Genomic DNA, 21,881 nt, shown 5'->3' on the forward strand with positions numbered 1-21,881 from the left:
AGGAAGGAGAGTCCACCACCTTCTGAGGGAAACTGTTCCACAGTTAAACAGCTCTTACTGTCAGAAAGTTCTCCTGATGTTGAGTTGGAATCTCCTTTCTTTTCACTTGAATTCATGGGTTCAGGTTCTAATCTCCCGAGATGGAGAAAACCAACTTACTCCATCTTCCATGGAGGGTCATCTAAAGGGATGACCCTTTAGATATTTGAAGTTGGCTGTCATATATCCTCTCAGTCTCCTCTTATCAAGGTTAAACATACCCAGCTCCCTCAACCATGCCTCATAAGACTTGTTTTCCAGACTGTCACGGTCTGGTTCACAGGCTGGGGATGTTGGGACTGGGGGCAAGATGGCGGGGTAGGAGCAGGAATGGGAGTCCAGAAGCCAGGAGTCAGGAAGTCAAGAGTCCAAAGGTCAGAGAGCCGGGAGTCAAGAAGCCAAGGGTCCAAGGACCAAGAAGCAAGGAGTCAGGAAGTCAAGGGTCCGAGGATCAAGAAGCAAGGAGTCAAGGAACCAAACTCAGCAAGGCAGGTAACGTGTTGCTGTGGCAAAAAGCCGAAGGGAAAATGCTGACCTTATATCCCTTCCCGGCTCTTGCCACCAAGTGCTGTAAGTTACCAATCTACTGGGGATGTAATGCCCATTGTAAAAGACCTTGAAAATCCTGTAAAAAATAATAATAATTGATTAAAAAATCCTGACATCATTTGTTAGGGTAACTGAACTCCAAGCTCTCTCAGGTGCATGAAATTCCGCAAAGTTAGCCCTTCGCATATTTCCACTATTTATTTCCGTATCGACTGCCAGGAGTTTGGATTCCTTGCCAGCAGCGAAAACAGTAATGAATGTCTCAGTTACTCAACGAAAGGTCTTCCCAGAATGAAGTTATGGGTAATTTTAATTGGTGGATCAATTTATGAGAACTTTGGTTAGCTTGGTTCTGAAAAAAATATTCAGTTCCTCTCATTAGACTGAAAACAGTTCTGAAGACTTTCTGCACTCCAACGGGACCCTTTTTGTAAGAAATAGCCAATCTGTTTAAAAACAGAATAGGAAAATCATCCACTTAAACGCAAAGTGCCCCAAGTGAAAATTTCAGCTGCTCTGTCAAAGGAATAAAAGTCATGTTTGGAAGGGTTTTGATCTCTGACAACCTTATTTTTGCTCCCTCTCTGCTCTATCTGAAACTAGGGCGGGGAGAGGGAAGCAGAAAAACCTCATTGTTTTTGATCAGAGGAATAAAGAATTGAAGGATTTCGCACAAAAGCTCTCACTTGAGGGTAACATACCCAATCTGGTACATAATGAGTTTTATGGTAGTTTCCCCAAAACTTTATGCCTTTGCACAGGCAAATCATTCTGTCAAGTTGCAGTCTGAAAAGCCCTACCTCCGCAGCTGCCCACCCCCTTCCTCATATAAAACATTTCCCATACTGTCAGAAAAATGCAATAAAACACTAGCTTCTACTAATTCCAAAACAACAACAACAACACACACCCAAAAACATTTCACACTATTTCTGGGAGCCTCTGTATCAGCTGAATTGAATAGAAACAGTCTATGTTAATGCTGGCTTTCTGAAAGAATTGTTAGGACAACATTGGCATAGGAGACAACTCCTAGGACCTGAGGTCCTTTTGCACACACCCCAATAAAATATTTGAGAGGACTACCCCCCCAAAGTTGATGGGCGTTGTCATTCAAACAGTGTGTGTGCATCATGTATGGTGATCGATTATGCCAAGTATTTTATTCAAGTTGGCACCAGGGGCATAGGAAGGGGGCAGGGGTGGTGGTCTGCCCCTGTCACCCTGGGGGGTGGGTAACAAAATGGTGGGCAGCTGAGGGCTACAGTCACTGTAGGGTGACCGAAGGCACGTGCGCACTTTTGTTATGCGCTTGAGCGCTGTCCGTATCAGCAGTGCTCAAGCAGTGCTGTACATATCGGCGCTGCGCATGCACTGTTTGTATCGGTGTCACGCATACCGCCACAGGGCGGTTAGGTTTCTGTTTGTACCACTGTGCAGTGCATGGAGTCACAAGACTCTGTTTACATTCCAGCGATTCCAGACTGTTGGAAGTCTCACGGGAGACGGGAGATGGATGATCATATTACTGGTTTCCTGTTTCTTTGTACCAGTTGTCTCTCTGCTTTCACAGAGAGAGGATGTATATTTCTTTTCTGTCTGCGTAGTTAGAAATAAAACTCTTAGCAATGTAGCTCATATTTCTCATCTTCCTGCTGCTTGGATACTCTGCGTAATGAGGGAATGTTCCTGGATCCTCATCAAAGGCTCAGGTCGTTAATCACCGTCAGAGGACTCGACCGGAGGAGTAGCTCGGTCGAACGCAAGTTCCGACAGTTCACCCCGCCCCTCGACACCTCGCACTGGGTGCCGGTGAGCCTTCCTTCACCACTGATTGGCACTGCTGAACATCAGTCAATTATAGGGGTCAGCCCAGCACTATAATCTGCCCATTGCTGGCATGCAGCCCTCTGAGAACTGGCTAGGGGTGAACATAGCCTTCTGGCTAAAAAAGTTTTAGCCACCCTGTTTGTAGACAATATTGAGTTAGGTGCCTCTACCTGGCAATTGTTTGACTCACTATAAAGAGGCTTCCGTGTCTCTACCTTCATTTGGTTCTGCTTGTCCACACTGATAAAGAAATGTTTCAGCAAGTCTGAGGGTGAAGGTGTGCCTGGCCGCTTCCATGTCTTGTTAAAAAATAAATGCAGAGGGAATGGATTCAGAAACCCTGTGGGATTCCCGATGATGTCAGCCTGAGTGAGTTTCTAGCCTTTCAGGAAAACAACTTGCTTTTCTGAAAGCCAAGCCTAAATGAAGGCTGGGGAAAGGTTTAGTCCGTCACTAATTTTCATTAAGGGAAGCCATTTATAAAAAATAATAATAATAATAATAATAATAATAATAATAATAATAATAGAATAAGAATAATAAGAAGAATTTATTACTTATAACCTGCCCATCTGGCCTTCAGATGTCTTCTAAAAGTCAGATAGTTGGTTATTTCCTTGACATCTGGTTGTAGGGCATTCCACAGGATGGGTGCCACTACCGAGAAGGCCCTCTGCCTGGTTCCCTGTAACCTCATTTCTTGCAGGGAGGGAACCACCAGAAAGCCCTCGGAGCTGGACCTCAGTGTCTGGGCCAGATGACGAGGGTGGAGATGTTCCTTCAGGAATACTGGGCCAAGGCCATTAAAGGTCAGCTCCAAAACTTTGAATTGTGCTTGGAAACAAACTACAATGTAGGTCTTCTAGGACCGGTGTTATATGGTCTCGGTGGCCACTCCCAGTTACCAGTCTAGCTGCCGCTCTCTGGATTAATTGTAGTTTCTGGGTCACCTTCAAAGGTAGCCCCACATAGAGCGCATTGCAGTAGTCAGATAGCCAGAGCATGCACCACTCTGGGAAGACAGCTGGCAGGCAGGGAGGGTCTCAGCCTACGTACCAAATGGAGCTGGTAGACAGCTGCCCTGGATACAGAATTGACCTGCGCCTCCATGGACAGCTGTGAGTCCAAAATGACTCCCAGGCTGTGCACCTGCTCCTTCAGGGGCACAGTTGCCCCATTCAGGACCAGGGAGTCCCCCACCCACCTCCTGTCCCCCCAAAACAGTCTCCTGTCTTGTCAGGATTCAACCTCAATCTGTTAGCTGCCATCCATCCTCCAACTGCCTCCAGACACTCACACAGGAACTTCACAGCCTTCACTGGTTCTGATTTGAAAGAGAGGTAGAGCTGGGTATCATCCACATACTGATGGACACCCAGCCCAACCCCACTGATGATCTCTCCCAGCGGTTTCATGCCCTCTTGATGCTACAACTCCCATCATTATTGCCAGCTGGGATTGATGGGAATTGTAATTCCACAGCATTTGAAGGTTGCAGTGTTGCTTACCCCAATCTCAATAATTGGTGGTTGGTTGTTTTCCTATCCAGGGCCGGCCCTGTCATGAGGCAGAGTAAAGCAAGGGCCTCAGGCATCAGATGCTGAGAAAGAGAAGGCTCAGCAGCACCAGGCTGTTCCATTTGCCTCACAGTTTCTTCTGGGACCCCTAATCTGACCTCATATGGTAGAAGACGCTATCCTGTCACTGATATCAAAGTAAGATTCAGCTTTTGGTCCAGCCAGCTGGAGGGGGTGTCGTCCTTTGCCTTAGCAGCAAAACGTCCTATGGCAGCCCTGTTCCTTCCCTGAGAGTCTAGGAAGCAAAGATTAGATTTTGGATCTCAACACCTGACAAGTTTGAGTGTACTTCTTGTCCTAGACAATAAATCAGGGTTTTTCCTAAAGTGGTTGATATTGATCCTCAAGGCTCAATTGGACTGTGCTAGGGGATGAATAAAGACCTAGGGGTTGAGAGGGAGTCAAAAGGGGCCTAGGGATGGAAAAGAAGTTTAAGAAGTATAATGCCAAACAGAAAAAAGGAACTATGAGCCTCAAAAATAAGGGACACGGGCAGATAGAGAGCACACTTCTTTTGCCAGTGACAAACATCTGTGTTTAGTAAGATCACAATACAACAGTTTTCCTTATTTCACATTTTATGACTCTTAGTAATAGAGATGGATAATTAATAAATGTTGATATCTCCTGGCTTTATTTCATTTACATTCCTAAGAATATGAGCTGTGGTCCATGACAACTTTATAAGCTCACCAAGGGGTCAGTGAAGTTTGAGAAACCCTGCCATAGATGATAAATGACTTTGCAGATTCCCATTGCTGTTATTAGTAGCACAACTCCATAACCACACAGTCAAAGGAAATACAATCTCCTCTGAACTCTAGGGATCAGAGATCAATAAATCTAAAATCAAGTAAAATAACTTTAGTAAAGGTCTGGGGAAAACATTCCTCACGCCCAGCAGGAAGTCTTGTCAACATTTAGAACTTAAATTGAGAATATTTCTTTATTACCATGAGAGAGGGGAAGGAAAAATCCATATCTTCTGAGACTATGCATCATGAATTATTTTGCAGCATTTCAATTTATGAATATTTCTTTTCTCACTTGTTTTTTTTATATATTTTTATTCCAGTTTTAAAGATAAGTGCTGTGCAGCCTCATTGCCGCGTCTGCAGATACACGCTCGGGAAGCCAAAATGTGTTGCAGTGCAGTGGGAGAAGAATTATGTAAGAGGCTTTTTGATTGATTGTCTTTGCCACTCATAAATAAATCAGTTGTAAGATGTGTACATCCCTCATAATTTCCAGATGAAGAAGAGGAGTTCAAACAAGGTGTTCTTATATTTGCAAGTGGAGCGTAGTTTTGCCCACATAATTCTTAAAAAAAATGAAAAAACATCATCATCCCCTCAAGAGAAAAGCTCTAATCTCTTTGCACCAAGGTGTCTGAAAACACAATGGAAAGATTTTAGCTGTATACCCAAGAAAGAGGCAGGTGGTCATTTTGCATAGTCTGGGGGAAATAGTCAAGGACACAAAAAGAACCTTGAACCAGAGTATTCAGGGATGTCAGGAGAAAATTGTGCACCAACACCCAGCCTTAACTAAGAGAAAACTCCAGGTAGATCAGACAAAACTGACACCTGGTGAGGTGATGCTCCCTGACCACTATGGATCCAGGATACAAGCTTCCTTTATCGTTGCTTTGCCTGATCTCCATCTTCAGCTGTGCAGGAGCCAAGTTTGACACGTAATATCCTATAGCTCCTAATTACAAAGCAGTGGCAGGTTGCCCAGTTCCATCCCATGGGCAAGAGCGCTTTGATGCAGGGGCTCAGCCAACCAACATGGCAGCCCAGAAGCATTCATTGGTATATTTAGAATACCTACTTTGCATGTAACACTATGCCAAGTCCAGCCAACTCCGTATTCCATTGGCACTACTGCTGTGAAACAGACATTGTTTGCTTGCAGAGAGAGCAAAGGCACCATGATCAATTGAGGAATGCCATGTTCCACAAACTGGTGTAGAATTCTAATTGCATTCTATTCAAGTTACTGCGAAGAGTGCAGGGACACATGTTGAAGGCTCCACAAACTCTCCCAGCTCACTAAGCCCTGTTACTCCTTCCGTTTCTAACACCTCCTTTTCCTGGGCTTCTCCATCTTCTCCCTCTGACCGTTCATCGTCATTCCACCATTCTCTGGGCTCTGAGTCTTCTGCCCTTCTGCCCAGCGGCTTCCTCCTTCCATCCCTCTGCATTCAACTAGTCCCTGACCTTCTAGGTCATAAAGCTATTGTGTCCTGGACATTATCATCTGCACTGATGAGAGCTATATAGATGGAAGGGGCAGACCTCAGGCCTAGGAGCCAAACACAGCACCCTAGGCCTCTCCATTTGGCCTTCAGGATTCTTCTCAGGCCACAACCCCTTCCCAGCCAAACCTGCAATGGCCTCCTTGAGGGTTTTTACCTGGCTTGAACGTGTCCTTGAGCTCGAATGCGGGAGGGCAAAGCGTGCTGTTGAAGTATGCATAGAAACTAAGCAACTGTAAATGGCAAAATTTGCATTCAGTGCCACATCCACATATGCCTCTGGTCTCACTCATGACTGGCAAGCACCCCTCAGGAAGTTGCTCAGAAGAAAACACAGCCCTCAGGCTGAAGAGAATTCCCCACTGATATTGGATGGATGCGGGTGGCGCTGTGGTCTAAACCACAGAGCCTAGGGCTTGCCGATCAGTAGGTCAGCGGTTCGAATCCCTGCGACCGGGTGAGCTCCCGTTGCTCGGTCCCTGCTCCTGCCAACCTAGCAGTTCGAAAGCACCTCAAAGTGTAAGCAGATAAATAGGGGAAGGTAAATGGCATTTCCGTGCGCTGCTTTGGTTCGCCAGAAGTGGCTTAGTCATGCTGGCCACGTGACCTGGAAGCTGTATGCCGGCTCCCTCAGCCAATAAAACGAGATGAGCGCTGCAACCCCAGAGTCGGCCATGACTGGACCTAATGGTCAGGGGTCCCTTTACCTTTACCTATTGGTTGCATACACACCATCCATTTAAAGCACATGACACCCCCCAAAGAATCCCAGAAACTCTAGTTTGTTAACAGTATTGGGAATGGCAGCTCAGAGAGGCAAACTACAGTTCCAAGGTTCCACTGGGTGGAGTCGTCTGCTTTAAATGGATGGTCTTTCTGGAGCCACAGACAACTAATGACTCCATAATACTTGGAGGAATGCATCGCCTCCTAAAGCATCACTGAAACCAAATCTTGCTTGGAGATCCTGCCTGTTGATTTCACAGATCCAGGATAGAACGATGCCTGTCTCTGCCTGCTGTGGGAGCAAATGAGAATCCTGCAAGTATATTACAGTGTGTAGACAGAGGTAGGCTGTGTGGGATGAATAGAGCAGACAGCAAAGCGACTGCATATTCTGCTATTTTTAGGAATTTATGGGAAGAGAAAGGTTTGCCAGCAGTAGCCCCAGGAGCACAGGGAGGCAGTGGCAAATCTTGCAGATTCCCCATATGAGGCCCCTGACATCACTCTGGTTTCATACAGCTGTAGATTGCAGGATTGCGTACCTAAAGTCAATGTGGTAGAGCACATGTGTTGCATGCGAAGTGGACCAGGAGCTGGAGCTGGTTTCTCCAGTTATCTGGAAAAAAACCTTGGAGAGTTGCTCTCAGTCAGCACAGAAAATGTTAAGGTGACCAATGCCTGACTTAAGGTAGCTTCATCTGTTCAAGCATACCAAAGATAAGTTGCAAGAAGATATGCGAGCCTCTAGAAATAAAAAGACCTCCAGCTAGATTAGTTAGAATGAGTGTAGAAGTTGGTGGTTTCTTGGTTTGTTTTTAAAAAGGTACACCTTGCTTCCTTCAGTTGCACAACATGATGTTGTGGTTTGTGCAAACCCACAGCCTGCCCTGCCTTGCCAGCATCTAAGGCCAACCTTCATTTCACTCTATAGACTTTCTGCATAATTAGGGACACTGCTGGTCCCCACTGATTCATCAGTGAAATGTGGACTTGAATAATTAAGCCGCAGTTGGGCGGAAGCATCTCTTAAGAGCCAGAAAGTACAGAAGGCAATTAATGAGTTTCATTCTTTGGTTTGAGAAAAAACAACTTCTTCACGTTTTTTTTCCGTCCAGGAGGATGTCTCTTTTCATGGCTTCCGGCACACAAATGAGCTGCTTTATGGGTGGCAAGGAATGCTTTAATGTCTATGCTCGAAAGCTAGTATTCTCTTATAAATTCCAGATTGCAACATCAAGTGTGCCACATGAGTGATGCCTCATTAAAATTATCAGAAGAAGCCATTCTCTTGTCTGTCTTTTAGTGTCAGCAACTGCCTTGCAAAGTCTTGTTGTTGCCAGCAATTAATAACTACCCACATCTGCCCAAGTTCTAGCAAAGCAGGGTGGTTTTATTAATTAAACGGTCGCTCTGGTACCTGCAACATCTCACCTCATGCAATGTGTGTGTGTGTGCGCGCGCGCGCATGTGTGCATGCACACTGGAAATACATAATGCCTCCCCTGCTGCTTTTCTATGACAAACAACCATTGGCAGCTGGGATGGCCAATGGAACTAATGAGGAAGGATAAATAGGTAATCAGCAGAAATAGCTTCCTGGCAGATTGAGAGCAAGTATTTGAGAAATAGTCTGCTTATCGCCAGGTACGTTTCTATACCTTAGGCCTTTGCTAGTGCTGAGCTGAAAGTGTTCCCATGGAACAGTCTCCCTCAAGAGATTGTGGACTTTCCTTCATTGGAGGTTGTTAGGCAGAGGCTGGATGGCCAACTGTCATGCATGATCTAGCTGAGGTTCCTGCATTGCAGAGGGTTGGATTAGATGACCATTGGGTCCCTTTCCAACTCTATGATTATACAATCCATTCCTGCCTGAATTGCAGGAAGAAATGTGTCAAAGCAGACCTGCAACGTCAACAGCAACCAGGGATGAATGGTGCCCACTGGAGCTGGTAGGGCAGTTGGCGAGGAACCAGAGCCAATGAACAATTTCATTTTGTTTTGCCCCTGTCCTCCTCCTGGCTGAGTTCTGCAAGATCAATGCTGAGACTAAGGAGAATGAGGTTGCAAGAACACAGGGAAGTGATAGCAGGCTGAGGTTGGTAGGGCAGTGCCCTATCTGCCCTAATGGAGCAGCCACTACTGCTGGCAACATTTAAGGAGAAATTGCTGTTGCAATTGAGATCCTTTGAGCGATGGCTGGCTGCCATTTTCCTTTTCCGCAAGTCCCCAGGGACCATGCTAGGTTGTCTTAGAAGAAGGTTCTCAGTAGTTTTGGGGAAGTAATAAGTTATACACTACAACTGGGAGGGACCAGGAGGATGTCCAGGCAGTGGCTGGTAGGGAGCAATCCCACCCTACTCCTCTCTAGTCTGGTGGGGCTTTAAGGAGTAGCTAGACAGTCACCACATCTACACCCCATTTTAGGGCTATCCACCGGCAGCCATCAGTGGGGAGCTGACCAGCCGCACTTCCACCCACTTGGCAGGTGGAAAGGTGGAAAGGTGAGCTCTACACCAGTGTAATGATGCTGGCAGGCAGAGTGATGGAGCCAGGAGGGTTGGCAGAGGGAGACCTCCACCAAGTCCACACACTTCAGCTCAGTGCAAAGGGGGTTTGGACGGATCTGCCAGCCCCTCGCCAAATTAATTCATCCTTAAAAGTTGGCTTAGTCTCCCCTCTCTCCTCCTTCAAAATCTCTGAATCTGTTGCTGAATGAGCGGCGTTTTTTACTCATTTATATATTTATTTTGTTTCTAGCATCACAAGCGACCCCAGGGTAGGGTACAATAAGCAATCTAAAACCATAAGAGAGAAAAAATCTAAATTGTTAATCAATACAACCATATGATAAAACTAGGGCCATTAAAACAGATCAGTAAAGCAGACACCATTAAAAGACAGTGAACTACATTTTAGTACCCAGTCTAGACAGAAACATCCAGTAAATCCCTGAGTGAACAATCTTGTTTTCAGCTGGCATAGAAAAGCAAAAGTTAATTTATCCATTGCCTTCTTGTTACGTTGTTCCTCTCCCCTCTACATATGTCATTTTCTTGTTTCTCTTTTTTATTTTCTCTTTTTTTATTTCACTTGCTTTCTTCTTTTGCCTGAGAAGAAAGAATGTTTGACGCAGAATGGTTTTGCTACGTATCATCACAGGAGAATATTAATTAAAATATTAAAAAAGGAAAAGAACAAAAATCTAAAAAAAGAAAAGCAAGCAAGCAAACAGAAACGGAGCTGTCCTCTCTCACTTGGAATATTCAGATATGATCAATATTTCCAAAATTATGGTGGTATATGCATCTCCAGGAAAGTTTGAATCATTTCCAAAAACATCTAAAAATGGGGCATTTCTCCCACAAAACAAAGTGCACCCTAAGAGGTCCGAGTTATTACAACACACTAGCTAGAAAAATGAAAACTGGTGCACATGTAGCCCAATACATTTGAGTTGCAAAAGAAGCCTGAAAGGCTATCTTTCATATCCCAGAGCACAAAATGGAAAGCACTCAGAAACTTGAAATTTAGGACACAGGTAATTCAAGAATTCAATGCCTTGCTAAGCTGATCATTCCATCAGTGCACAAACTGGGCAGAATCTAAGTGAGGGTGGACATAAGGGGTCTGATGAGAGAAAAGCACAGCGGCCACCACAGTGAGATCCCAGACGCCTAGCCTGAGCCACGTTGGGCTCTAACACGGGCCAACTCCCCTGGCTGCTTCCTAGCTAACAGACAACAACAAGCATCTGAACAGCAAGGGCTGGTGGAATGAAGACCAGATCCTAACCCAACTCCCACGACAAGCCTGCTTCCCCATTGTATAAAACCAAATAAAGCTGTGGCCTGTTTCAACCCGCAAATGAGTCTTTGTTTCGCTTATTCCTGCCATGCTAATGACCTGCAACCTATGACAGCTGCACAATACAAAATTCAGAAACAGGGAGCCCTTCCAACAAAACCATGTGCAGGACTGAAGACTGGGCAGTGGCAGGTCCGCTCCTCCTTCATACGTGTCAATAAACTGGGTGGTAGTGGTTGTGGGTGGCAGTGTTGGCTTCCAGAATCATCTAGCCATGCATATTCATACTAGCAGACAGAGTTAACAACAACAACAATAATAATTCAAGTTATATACCACCCTTTATCAAAGGATCTCAGGGTGGAGTACAACATTAAAAACACATCATAAAATATCCATGATAAAAAGATAATAAAAACACGGTAAAAAAGCATACTGTCAGACAGCCTAATAGTAAAATAATCATAATAATAATAGTCATCCCCCCGCATGTGTGTGTTTGTATATATGTAGGCATAGACACAAATCTGGATCATTTCAGATTAGGGTGCTGGACCCTGACTTACCTTTGAGTTCACCACTTCCAAGGAGACATTCTGAGGCATAGCACTTGGAACTGAAATGAAAAGGGGGAATGGATGAGATTGGGGAAACCGTAATTAGAGTTACATGTGCCAATGGCACCTCTTCTAAAAAACCCACCTGCCTTACCTCTCCTAAAAAACAATAACACACACACACAAAATCCTTCCAGTAGCACCAACTAAGTTTGTTCTTGGTACGAACTTTCGTGTGCATGCACACTTCTTCAGATACACTGAAACAGAAGTCACCAGGCCCTTATGAGGGGTGGGGAGGGGTATTACTCAGCAGGGTGGTGGGAATGGGTGATTGGCTGATAGGTGTGGCAAACCAGTTGATGACTGTTAATGACTGCAATTGGTCTTACAGGAAAAAGCGAATTGCTACACGGCAGGCGAAAACCCAAATGGCTACAGCCAATCAGCCAAGTGGGGAAAATGCCTGCTGTGTCCCTGTCCCAATGACAGATGACACTCGACGGCATAGCAAGGTCAATCACAAGATGCCCTAAAATTAGGGAGAGGTGGGAGGGTGTTCCGATGCACGAGCCAAAAGAGGAAGCTCTGGGTCACGTGCATGGGTTTATATAGGTTCCTCGATCCGTTTAGACTGCACCCCATTGGCCTGATTAAACCCAGCAACGAGGGACCTACCAATCAGGTGTTGTGGCTATCCAATAGACCCACCCACAACCAGGAAGTCAGTCTCCAGATCTCACTGCAACACGTGCCTTCTTTTAGGGAGGACACGATTTAATGGATAATATTTTAACAGTGCTCTTGCTGTTTTATTACTGATTAGTGTTTTTATGACTGATGATTGTTTTACGACTGGCCTTTTTATTGCTGCTTTTTGATTCTTCTTATACCTTTTAATTGATTGTTTTTAATTACTGTTGATGGCTGCTTTGAAAATGTATTCTAGTAGTAAAAGGCAGGAAAGAAATGCGCATGGATCCCCTACCTTTGGGATCAGGGATGTAAAACATTGGTCGTTGCAATCAGCAGGGTATTTGTTAGCCAACAGACTAAATTAAATCTTCTCAGACGAACATACAGATTGGAACAAAGCTATCCTTTGGTTTTCACACTTCTCTAAATTTTGCACATCAAAGTACAAGTAGATAAATAGGTACCGATCCGGCGGGAAGGTAAACGGCGTTTCCGTGTGCTGCTCTGGTTCGCCAGAAGCGGCTTAGTCATGCTGGCCACATGACCTGGAAGCTGTATGCCGGCTCCCTCGGCCAGTAAAGCGAGATGAGCGACATGAGCGCCACAACCCCAGAGTCGTCTGTGACTGGACCTAATGGTTAGGGGTCCCTTTACCTTTACCTTTACCTTTACCTTTTACTTTCTTGTGGGCTTCCCATAGGAATCTGGTTGGTCACTACAGGAAGCCAGATGTTGATTTAGTGGGACCCGTGGTCTGATCCAACACACACAGTTGCCAGAACCCTTAACAAACTACACTTTCCGGGATTCTTTGTGGGAAGCCATAGGCTTTAAATAAACAATGTAGATGTGACCCACATTTATCCTCCTACCCCATCTAGACTGTTTTTTGAGTTTAGTTTAGTTTTAAATATATTGTCTTTAATGTAGTGGCTGTCCTTTATAAAGATCGTGAACCACATGGAGGACTCAGTTCAAAAAGCAGGGTGTAAACCTACTAAATATTATAACACAACATAATGTAAAATCTCTTTGAACCTGTCTCAGACATGAACTGCTATCATGCAAAATGTAGAATGGTAACTTTTATCACCAGCAAGGCTCGAAAGCTGATTTGCGTGTACATTATGATATCAGCTGTTTAATTCTGAAAGATCAAGCTGTTATAGCACCAAGATTGAGATTTTAATTAAAGATCAAAGCAATCAGGGTGTTATAAATAAGAACAAGATGCACCTGTTTCCTCAAATGAAATGTTTTAACATCAAAAGTTGACCTCAAACACTGGTGTGCATATTTACATGTTAAATAGCTTCAGTTGCTGCCTTGCACAGTTTGGGGCAAGCACTGACAACTTTGAAAGTGTTTTCATCCATAGGTGATCAGCTTCACGTAAAAATATTCTCATTAAAAATATGTATCAGGCAGTTTTATTATAGAGAAATCTGGGGCACAACCACTCCTCAAGTAGAAGCAGATGACTCTCAGCTTCTCTTAGTTTCTCATTTTCCCCACTCTTCAGTTCACTCCATGACACCTTAGACTTTCTTTTTAAAAAACAAGCCTTCACAAGCATCATCTGCATCTTTTTCCTAATATACCCATTTTTATATGCAACTTTGTCTTACATAATTCATGTGCATGTGTGTTATTTTCACTAATGCATGTTTTCCAATGGACTTTCCAATGTATTTTTGGCCGCAAAATTACGTCACAAAAGACAAAGAAGTGCAAGTTTCAACGGATAACCGTGTAAAAACAAGCTCAAGTAGTACAGCAGCATCTGAAACCCAGTCAAAATAATCTGGCCAAGGACACAACATATGACAAGGGCACAGGAACGAGCCAGCAGTAAATCGCACTGAAGAAGCTGGAGTCCACTTTTTATTAGCAAAACAGGATCTGCACAGGGGTGTCCGGCCTAATAACCACATCAACTCAGGTCTTGCCCCTGTAAGGAAGTACCCAGGACTAAAGGTCCCAGCCTCCCAACAGCCATCCATGTCTCCTCCTCTCCAAGGTTTTCCCCAAACAATCAGAGACTAAGTCTGTGTGCCTGCCTTTGCTTCTCCCATTTTATGCCTCTCTTGGTCCCACTAGCCATTGACCTGTAGGACCACAGCTTCCCTGTCCCTGATGCAGACAAACACTGAGCTAGATGAACCGACTGTCTCACTTGGCTTAAGTCATCTTCCTGTGCTACTTAATTATAAGATTTTGATGAATTCAGAATAGTTCTGTGCATTTGGTGATGACTATTAACATTCTCATGCTATTTTGAAAGGGTGGATAATGAGATAGACCCTTGCATTGACAGCATCTCTGGAAAGGCCCATTCTTCAAACAACCTGTCCTACTTTTGAGAAATGAGCACATATTTACAACTGGCGAAAGAAAAATTAAAAGTTGCAATGTGATTATAGATACAGTTATTGATTTGTTTCATGCTGCTTTGTATTCCAGCCATTTCATATGACAGTCTCCTTTTTATTATTATTATTCTGGGCAGACATTGCTGCATAGTGTACCAGTTCTTGAATGGGTCAATCCTATTACTCTGAAAGATCAATAAGAAGGAATTATCCAATAAGCTCAGAGACCAAATCACATAGAATTACTGTTCCTCTCCCAGTTCTAGGAATTGTAAAACCAGATTGTGAGAAATAACTAGATCAAGGAAAATATTAACGGTTCAAACCACTTATCATAGTCGTATATATACTGTCCTAATGTGATCAGTCTGCCTGGTCCATTCCTGTCAATTTCTTTATTGGTTTTACCAGAATAGTTATTTGGGGGTTTTACCTTCTGAAGTTCCCCTTTAGGACATTCCCTGCTTATGTAATATAATAATAGCTCCACAGAGCTATTGTTAGATGGAATTCACCAGATAATGAAGCATCAATAGCCAGCCTGAGAGAATTTAATTGCTGCTTTTTTAAAAAATAAATAAATCACAATATAATCAACACCACAGATTTTGGGTGCTAGTTAACTTCTTGGTTTACTTCTCAGAAAGTGGTCCAGGATAAAGTTCTGGACTCATATCTTCACCAAGAGATAGAAGAGAAGTGAAGAGAATGGGTGGGGCGATAATTTGGTTCTCATTTTAATGCCTAATTTGCCCTTCCTGGATCAATTATTTTGACATGTTTCTTTCTTTTTTAAAAAAATTATTTAAAGTTTTTTATTTATACAAGAAAAACAAACAAACAAAAAACACAAATACCAAATTATACACAAATTACAAAAATAACCATAGACACATAATATTCTTAGCATACAATAAAACATCTATTGGTCTTAACACTAAAGACCCAACCTCCCGTCTATTCCATACTTCAAATTCATATTACTTATTGCCAATACACATTTTTTTATAATTAAACTTATTCTCATTAAATCTAATTTCTTATATCTACCTTACAACTATTACTGAAGTTCCTCGAATGCTGCAACAGAATTTAAACTACTATATTTATTTTTCAGATATTCTTTGAAAACCTCCCATTTAGAAACAAATTCCTGTTTTGATTTATTCTTTATTTTTTCTGATAAACCATCTAATTCAGCATATTCTGTCAGCTTTTGGATCCAATCTTGAATAGAGGGGTATTTTGACATGTTTCAATACTACTTGAGCTGGTTTTAACACAGGGGACAGAATTCAGTGAGTCTTGTTAAAAACAACAACACGTTTTAATGTTTTGACGGTATGTTGTTTGGACTTCATGTGAACTACCCAGAAGACTCTGGTGATTGAGAGGGCAAGTGTTTTGCATCAATAAGCAAAGTGTATCATAAACTGCCCTGGTGGTATTATAAATGCAAAGAATAAAATAAAATATATGCTTCAATTCAGCCTGCTGTCGTTAATCTGAGGTTATCAGAGCTCTCTAGCTCATTAGCAGACTTTGATGTTGAGCGGAAGGTTATCTTTAAAAACATCCGTCTCTTGATGCTTTTCTGCTCAAGAAGAATTAAAACTTTATGAGCTAACTTTCTAAATTCCTCCATGAATATGAATCTCCATTTTCTCCCGGAAAGTCAAAGTTCAGTGCTGAGGCCATCATCCTGGTCTTCAGAGTCTCAATTCAATCTCCATAAATTAAGTACAACATAATTTTTTCACCCAATTGTGTTGGGGTGTGTGTGTGTGTATGTTTTGTTTTCATAATTATACGCATGAGGTATTTTATTCTGCCAAGGTCTGTTTTGTAGTATAAAAAGGTATCTCAATTAGATGGATAGGTGAAAGTGCCACTTGAAAATGTATTAGAGAAATGTCAACGGTGGAAATAATAGACCAGCTCTCCAAAAAAAGAAGGCAGCGGTATCACAAATTAACTTTTACAAGGTAATAAACAGTGCAGCTTACAATAACATCTGTAAAGAGGTTTGATCTACTTAGCTTTGAAAAGGATATTTGTAGCCTTATGAAATGAATGGCTATCTCATACAGTCCTCTGTGGTTACTGAAGAGGTTTTATTCAAGTAACCACAGATTATCACTGCAAGGCAATCAAGGGAGAGCGATCAATTCCAAGTCTTTCTGCCATCACCATCCCACATTCAAGTTGGGGTCAGGCCAGCAATTACAAGGGTCAGGAAATGTGTGAAAATATGTATAAGGACACAAGGCCTTTGGGCAGGATGCAGTTTGACTTACTTTCCTTTGTATAAAACAAGCTCGAAGGAGGCCCCCAACCCGCTCACAGGTCCTTGTGTGATCAGTGGAAACAGTTGGTCCTGGCAGCAAGTATTGTTACTGTTGTTTAGTCGTTTAGTCATGTCGGACTCTTCATGACCCCATGGATCAGAGCACGCCAGGCACTCCTGTCTTCCACTGCCTCCCGCAGTTTGGTCAAACTCATGCTAGTAGCTTCGAGAACACTATCCAACCATCTCGTCCTCCGTCGTCCCCTTCTCCTTGGGCCCTCCATCTTTCCCAACATTAGGGTCTTTTCCAGGAAGTCTTCTCTTCTCATGAGGTGGCCAAAGTATTGGAGCCTCAGCTTCAGGATCTCTCCTTCCAGTGAGCACTCAGGGCTGATTTCCTTAAGAATGGATACATTTGATCTTCTTGCAGTCCATGGGACTCTCAAGAGTCTCCTCCAGCACCATAATTCAAAAGCATCGATTCTTCAGTGAACAGCCTTCTTTATGGTCCAGCTCTCACTTCCATTCATCACTTACATCACTTCCCAGTAGTGATGTATGGCAGCAGGCATTAACCACTCTCAATTCCAACCTGATAATTGCCACCTGCCCAGATTTTAACTTGTCTGAATTAATTTTAAGATGTATTTTAATTAATTGATGTCTGTTTTTATGCATATTGTGTGTGTGTGTGTTTTCCTTTTTTTCCTGATGTTAGCTGCTCTGAGCCCGGCCTCAGCTGGGGAGGGTGGGATACAAATAAATTATTATTATTATTATTATTATTATTATTATTATTATTATTATTATTTATTACTACTACTACTACTACTATTAAGAGTCTGTTGGATCAGGCCGATGGCACCTCTAATCCAGCAACCCATTCTCACATTGGCCAACCAGATGCGTTAATTCGAGATTTGTTTTAAATAATTCAGTATATTAAAAAAAAAAATACACATTTTTTTCTCAAGGTATACATTTCTGTATTCTAAAACACGCACATTTTTATGCCTTCTGATTCTTTTTATTATTTTTTTTTGAGCCAAGAATTGTATCCGAAAATTTGGAGCAGTGTGAAATCTGAAGGATGATTGGGTTTTGATCTGTGTATTAGTCGGGCAGGTGCTGATTATTTTGGTTCGTTTAAAAGTGGAAACCGAACAAATTCTCTTCCACCCCTCTTTATCATACTAAGACATCACATTTTGACTCAGTGATCTGGAATATTAGGGAAATACTAATGTGATACTAACTCTTCCCCTCTTCTGCACTGGTACCCACCTTTGTAACTTCTGGATATAGCTGTTCGTGAGCTCAACTCAAGCTCCCTCTTGGGTGAGTTGCTTTAAATAGGCCAGTGTTTCTCAACCTGTGGGTCCCCAGATGTTGTTGGACTACAACTCCCATCATTCCTAGCCAGCATGGCCAGTGGTCAGGGATGATGGGAGTTGTAGTCCAACAACATCTGGGGACCCACAGTTTGAGAACCACTGAAATAGGCTATTTTAATGGTTCCGGAATTTGGGTCATGTGGGTTCTACTCTTTTGTTTTATTCCTGCTTGCTCTCAGTCTTCTTTGTGGTCCTATGCTGCCCCATCCAGATATCCAAACCTGCAGATACTTTCTGGAGGCTAACGCCTCACAACCATTTCAAAGGGCAACCCTGAGCAAAGGGCTGAGCCAACCTACCACTCTGTCTCAGTCAATTCATAGGGTTTCCCCCTCCTCCACAGTGGGCCAATCCATCAAGCTTTTGATGCATGAATAGCAATTCACAATGGCAGTGCTTGGCATAAGAAAAGATGCAGACCGTACCACTTTCTGCCCATTTACCCCCGCCTCTCTCCTGTGCGTATATTATTTGCTCTGCCTTACCATCCGAAAGGGTTCTGACTGTCAGGTCTTCAGTTGAAACTCCAGGTCCATAACGATTGTAAGCCAGAAATCGTAGGGTATATTCTGTGAATTTCTTCAGTCCTTCCAGTTTGTATGACAGATCATCAACTTCTATATTCTGCGCACAAAGGAAACAGCGAAAATTATTACTGCACCAAATTGTTATACAGATAATATTAGCTAGATGCCTTCATTTTTGAGGTCTCCTAAAAACTTCTTCATTTCAGCTCTAGGTGGTGAGGATTTTGAGAACTTATCCCATTTCAGATGGATTCTGCAAAGAGGACTTGAAGTTGCAATGAAACCCTGTATTTAATTTAGGCAACTAAATTTATGAATGATTCCCTCCCTCCCTTCATTGTCTTTTGGGAGTTTTGTGTCCATGTGTTCATTTGCTCACCTGTTCTTTCCCAGTAACTACTTCTGTACAGTACAGTCTATAACCTTGGACTGGACCATTTGCATAGACAGGGGGTTCCCACGTAATAAGAATTGAGGTAGGTGATACTGATACAGCCCGCAGGTTTTCTACCGGTCCTGGAACTTGCACTGTGTTGAAAGAAACACAAACAAGAATTACGTTATACAAAAGCAAAGCTGGGAATTAAGAGTTTTGGGGTTGTTTCCAAAGGAGTCCTTCCACCCATGAAAGGAGTCCCCCGCTCCCATTTGTAGAAGTGTCCTTGATCTATCACAGGCACCTGCTAGTGGAAGAGGAAGGGAATTTTCAATTATTGCATCTTTCCCCCTGTAGTCCTGTGACATTCCTCAACAAAATTGGGAGTGAGGCAATGTGGCTGGATTTGAATGCTTTAAAATTCACTAACACTCTAACACTTAACTCATATTTTTGTCATTTTGTCAACCCCCTTACTGATGACACCCAGTGTGAACCGCACCCCCCTTCCTATGCCCCTGGGTCAAAATAAAATAAAATAAAATAAAATAAAATAATTTTTTTAAAAAAAATCCTTCCAGTAGCACCTTAAAGGTAAAGGTAAAGGGACGCCTGACCATTAGGTCCAGTCATGGACGACTCTGGGGTTGTGGCGCTCATGTCGCTTTACTGGCCGAGGGAGCTTCCGGGTCATGTGGCCAGCATGACTAAGCCACTTCTGGTGAACCAGAGCAGTGCATGGAAACGCCGTTTACCTTCTCACCGGAGCGGTACCTATTTATCTACTGGCACTTTGATGTGCTTTCGAACTGCTAGGTTGGCAGGAGCAGGGACCGAGAAATGGGAGCTCACCCTGTTGCGGGGATTCAAACCGCCAACCTTCTGATCAGTAAGCCTTAGGCTCTGTGGTTTAGACCACAGCACCACCTGCGTTCCAGCAGCACCTTAGAGACCAACTAAGTTAGTTATTGGTATGAGCTTTCGTGTGCATGCACTCTTCTTCAGATACCCTGGGTGGTGGAGAGTATTGGGATGTTTCAATGTTACGTTACTGTGAGCAAGCAATATTAATTATTGCTTTCTCATTATCCCTCCCATTTGAGGCATTTGTAAAGTTAAATGCCTGTAACAACTTCCTGCTTTCTTTGTAGGAAAAAAGACATAGTCAGGCATGCATTATCCATTTTGCCTCCCGTGCAGTCTTTAAATGCAAAAAGTAGAAATCAATGAAAAGCTGACAGCCTCATGTCATAAAACACACACAATACAAATGGACTTTAAAAGGCATTTAATATTAATACTCAGTTGTGAAATCAATAGAGTGAGAGTGTTGGTTCTTCAATTCCCCAAGCTTTCCATTTGGTTGCAAGACAGGCAGTTGAACTAATGTGCTTTGTTCCTCAGCGTGCAGAAAGTCTTCAATAATTCCATAGATTCCCCACTGTTAAATAACAATTTACTGAAAATTAACATTTATGGTCTGCTTTCCCTCTCCTTTAAAAGTTCCTTTTGATTTGAAGCTGTGTCAGAATCTCTTTTTTTTACAAACTGTACATTAGACTATTTCCCCAAGAATATAGAATTGTAGAGCTGGAAGAGACTCAAGTCCAACTTCCTGCTAATGGAGGACGCAACTAATGGATCCATAACAGGCCATCAAACCTCTGTTTGAATACAGGACACTCCCCCCCACACACGGGGGTTACATTCCGGGCCCCTGTGCACATATGCAAAATGCACGCAAGTGAGGGAACCCACTGCAGTACATGCAGCTTCCCACCCAACAGCTGTTGAGTAGGGTAGCATGGCAGCAGCGAGAGCTCCCTTGCACCATTTTGGAACCCTTGGAGTCTTTCTTCTGGACTTCTGGATCACTGACATCCTCTTTGGGTTCTGGGGAGAATCTCCCCCTAAGCAACAAGGACTTTCCAGCTCTCTCTCACTATTTCAGGTTAGAATGGATGGATGGATGGATAGATGGATGGATAGATGGATGGATGTCCTGGCACTGTGCAACAAGGCTGTGAGTGAGACCATTGTGCGCAAGTGGGGAGATGCCTGTACTAGGGCTCTGCATCCCACTCAGCAGAGGCCTGAGCCAAACTGAGCATATAAAGAGTGCCTCAGATAAGTTGGGTACACACAGCTGTGGATCACTGTGGGTCAGGCTGGAGTGGTCCAATGCAATTGGTGGCCATTGGGGTTGAGGCACCAGGCAGGAAGATGAGGCATGCAGTACACAAAGAATGTTGGAACCTACCTGACCAGTGGCTGTGTCTTCCTAAGAGAAGGTAGACCCAAGTCATGGCTTTCCTTCCTGCCTAATGCCCCACAGGATAAATGTCCCTGATCAAAAGCTGAAGGAAAAGCCGCCAGTCCTTGTCCTGATCCTCCAGACTGAAAACACTGCCAGCACCACCCCTTTATGAAGCCATTTGACTTTATTCATAATAGAGAGAGCATGCCTTGATAGTGTGTGGGTGTGCGATTCCCCCCCTCCCCTACTTCATCTCCTTCTGTCTCCTTGCACTTAACAGCTTTAATGACATTTCTATAAAACCCGCTTCTGGGCTTCTGTGGGGGTGATGCAACTTCAAAAGACTTGGAGGCAATGTAATTATTAATGTAATGAAATCCCTGCTCCTTTGCTCTGAACATGTTTAGAAGACATTTGGCAAGGGAGAGAGAGAAAATAACAACACACACACACACACACACCTTTGCTGATGATCCATACAGGTTGGGATCCTCATTCCAAGATCTTTATGTTCAGGACTGTCCCAAGACATTTTGCTGTCTCAAGCAATGCCCAAGATGCCCCTTGTGATATAATGATAGCACAAGTGGCTGTGGTTTGGGGAAAATGGTGTCATGAGCTAAATTGGGA

The 21,881-nt window shown here is 43.3% G+C and overlaps 1 protein-coding gene across 3 annotated transcripts in view; it reads right to left on the reverse strand.

The window, feature by feature from the left end:
• The window catches only part of DCC (DCC netrin 1 receptor), a gene marked incomplete at its 5' end in the record, with an annotated part of 926,289 nt that overhangs the window by 211,566 nt on the left and 692,842 nt on the right, over window positions 1–21,881 (reverse strand). For all 3 annotated transcript variants that reach the window (XM_083402635.1, XM_083402634.1, XM_083402636.1), the window contains 3 exons: window positions 11,352–11,401; window positions 18,577–18,715; window positions 18,998–19,146. In XM_083402635.1, coding sequence (XP_083258761.1) covers window positions 11,352–11,401; window positions 18,577–18,715; window positions 18,998–19,146 — 338 coding nt within the window. The remainder of the gene's footprint in view (window positions 1–11,351; window positions 11,402–18,576; window positions 18,716–18,997; window positions 19,147–21,881) is intronic.

This window comes from Podarcis tiliguerta, assembly GCF_965153285.1.
Source record: "Podarcis tiliguerta genome assembly, chromosome: 11".
NCBI classification, from domain to species: domain Eukaryota; kingdom Metazoa; phylum Chordata; class Lepidosauria; order Squamata; family Lacertidae; genus Podarcis; species Podarcis tiliguerta.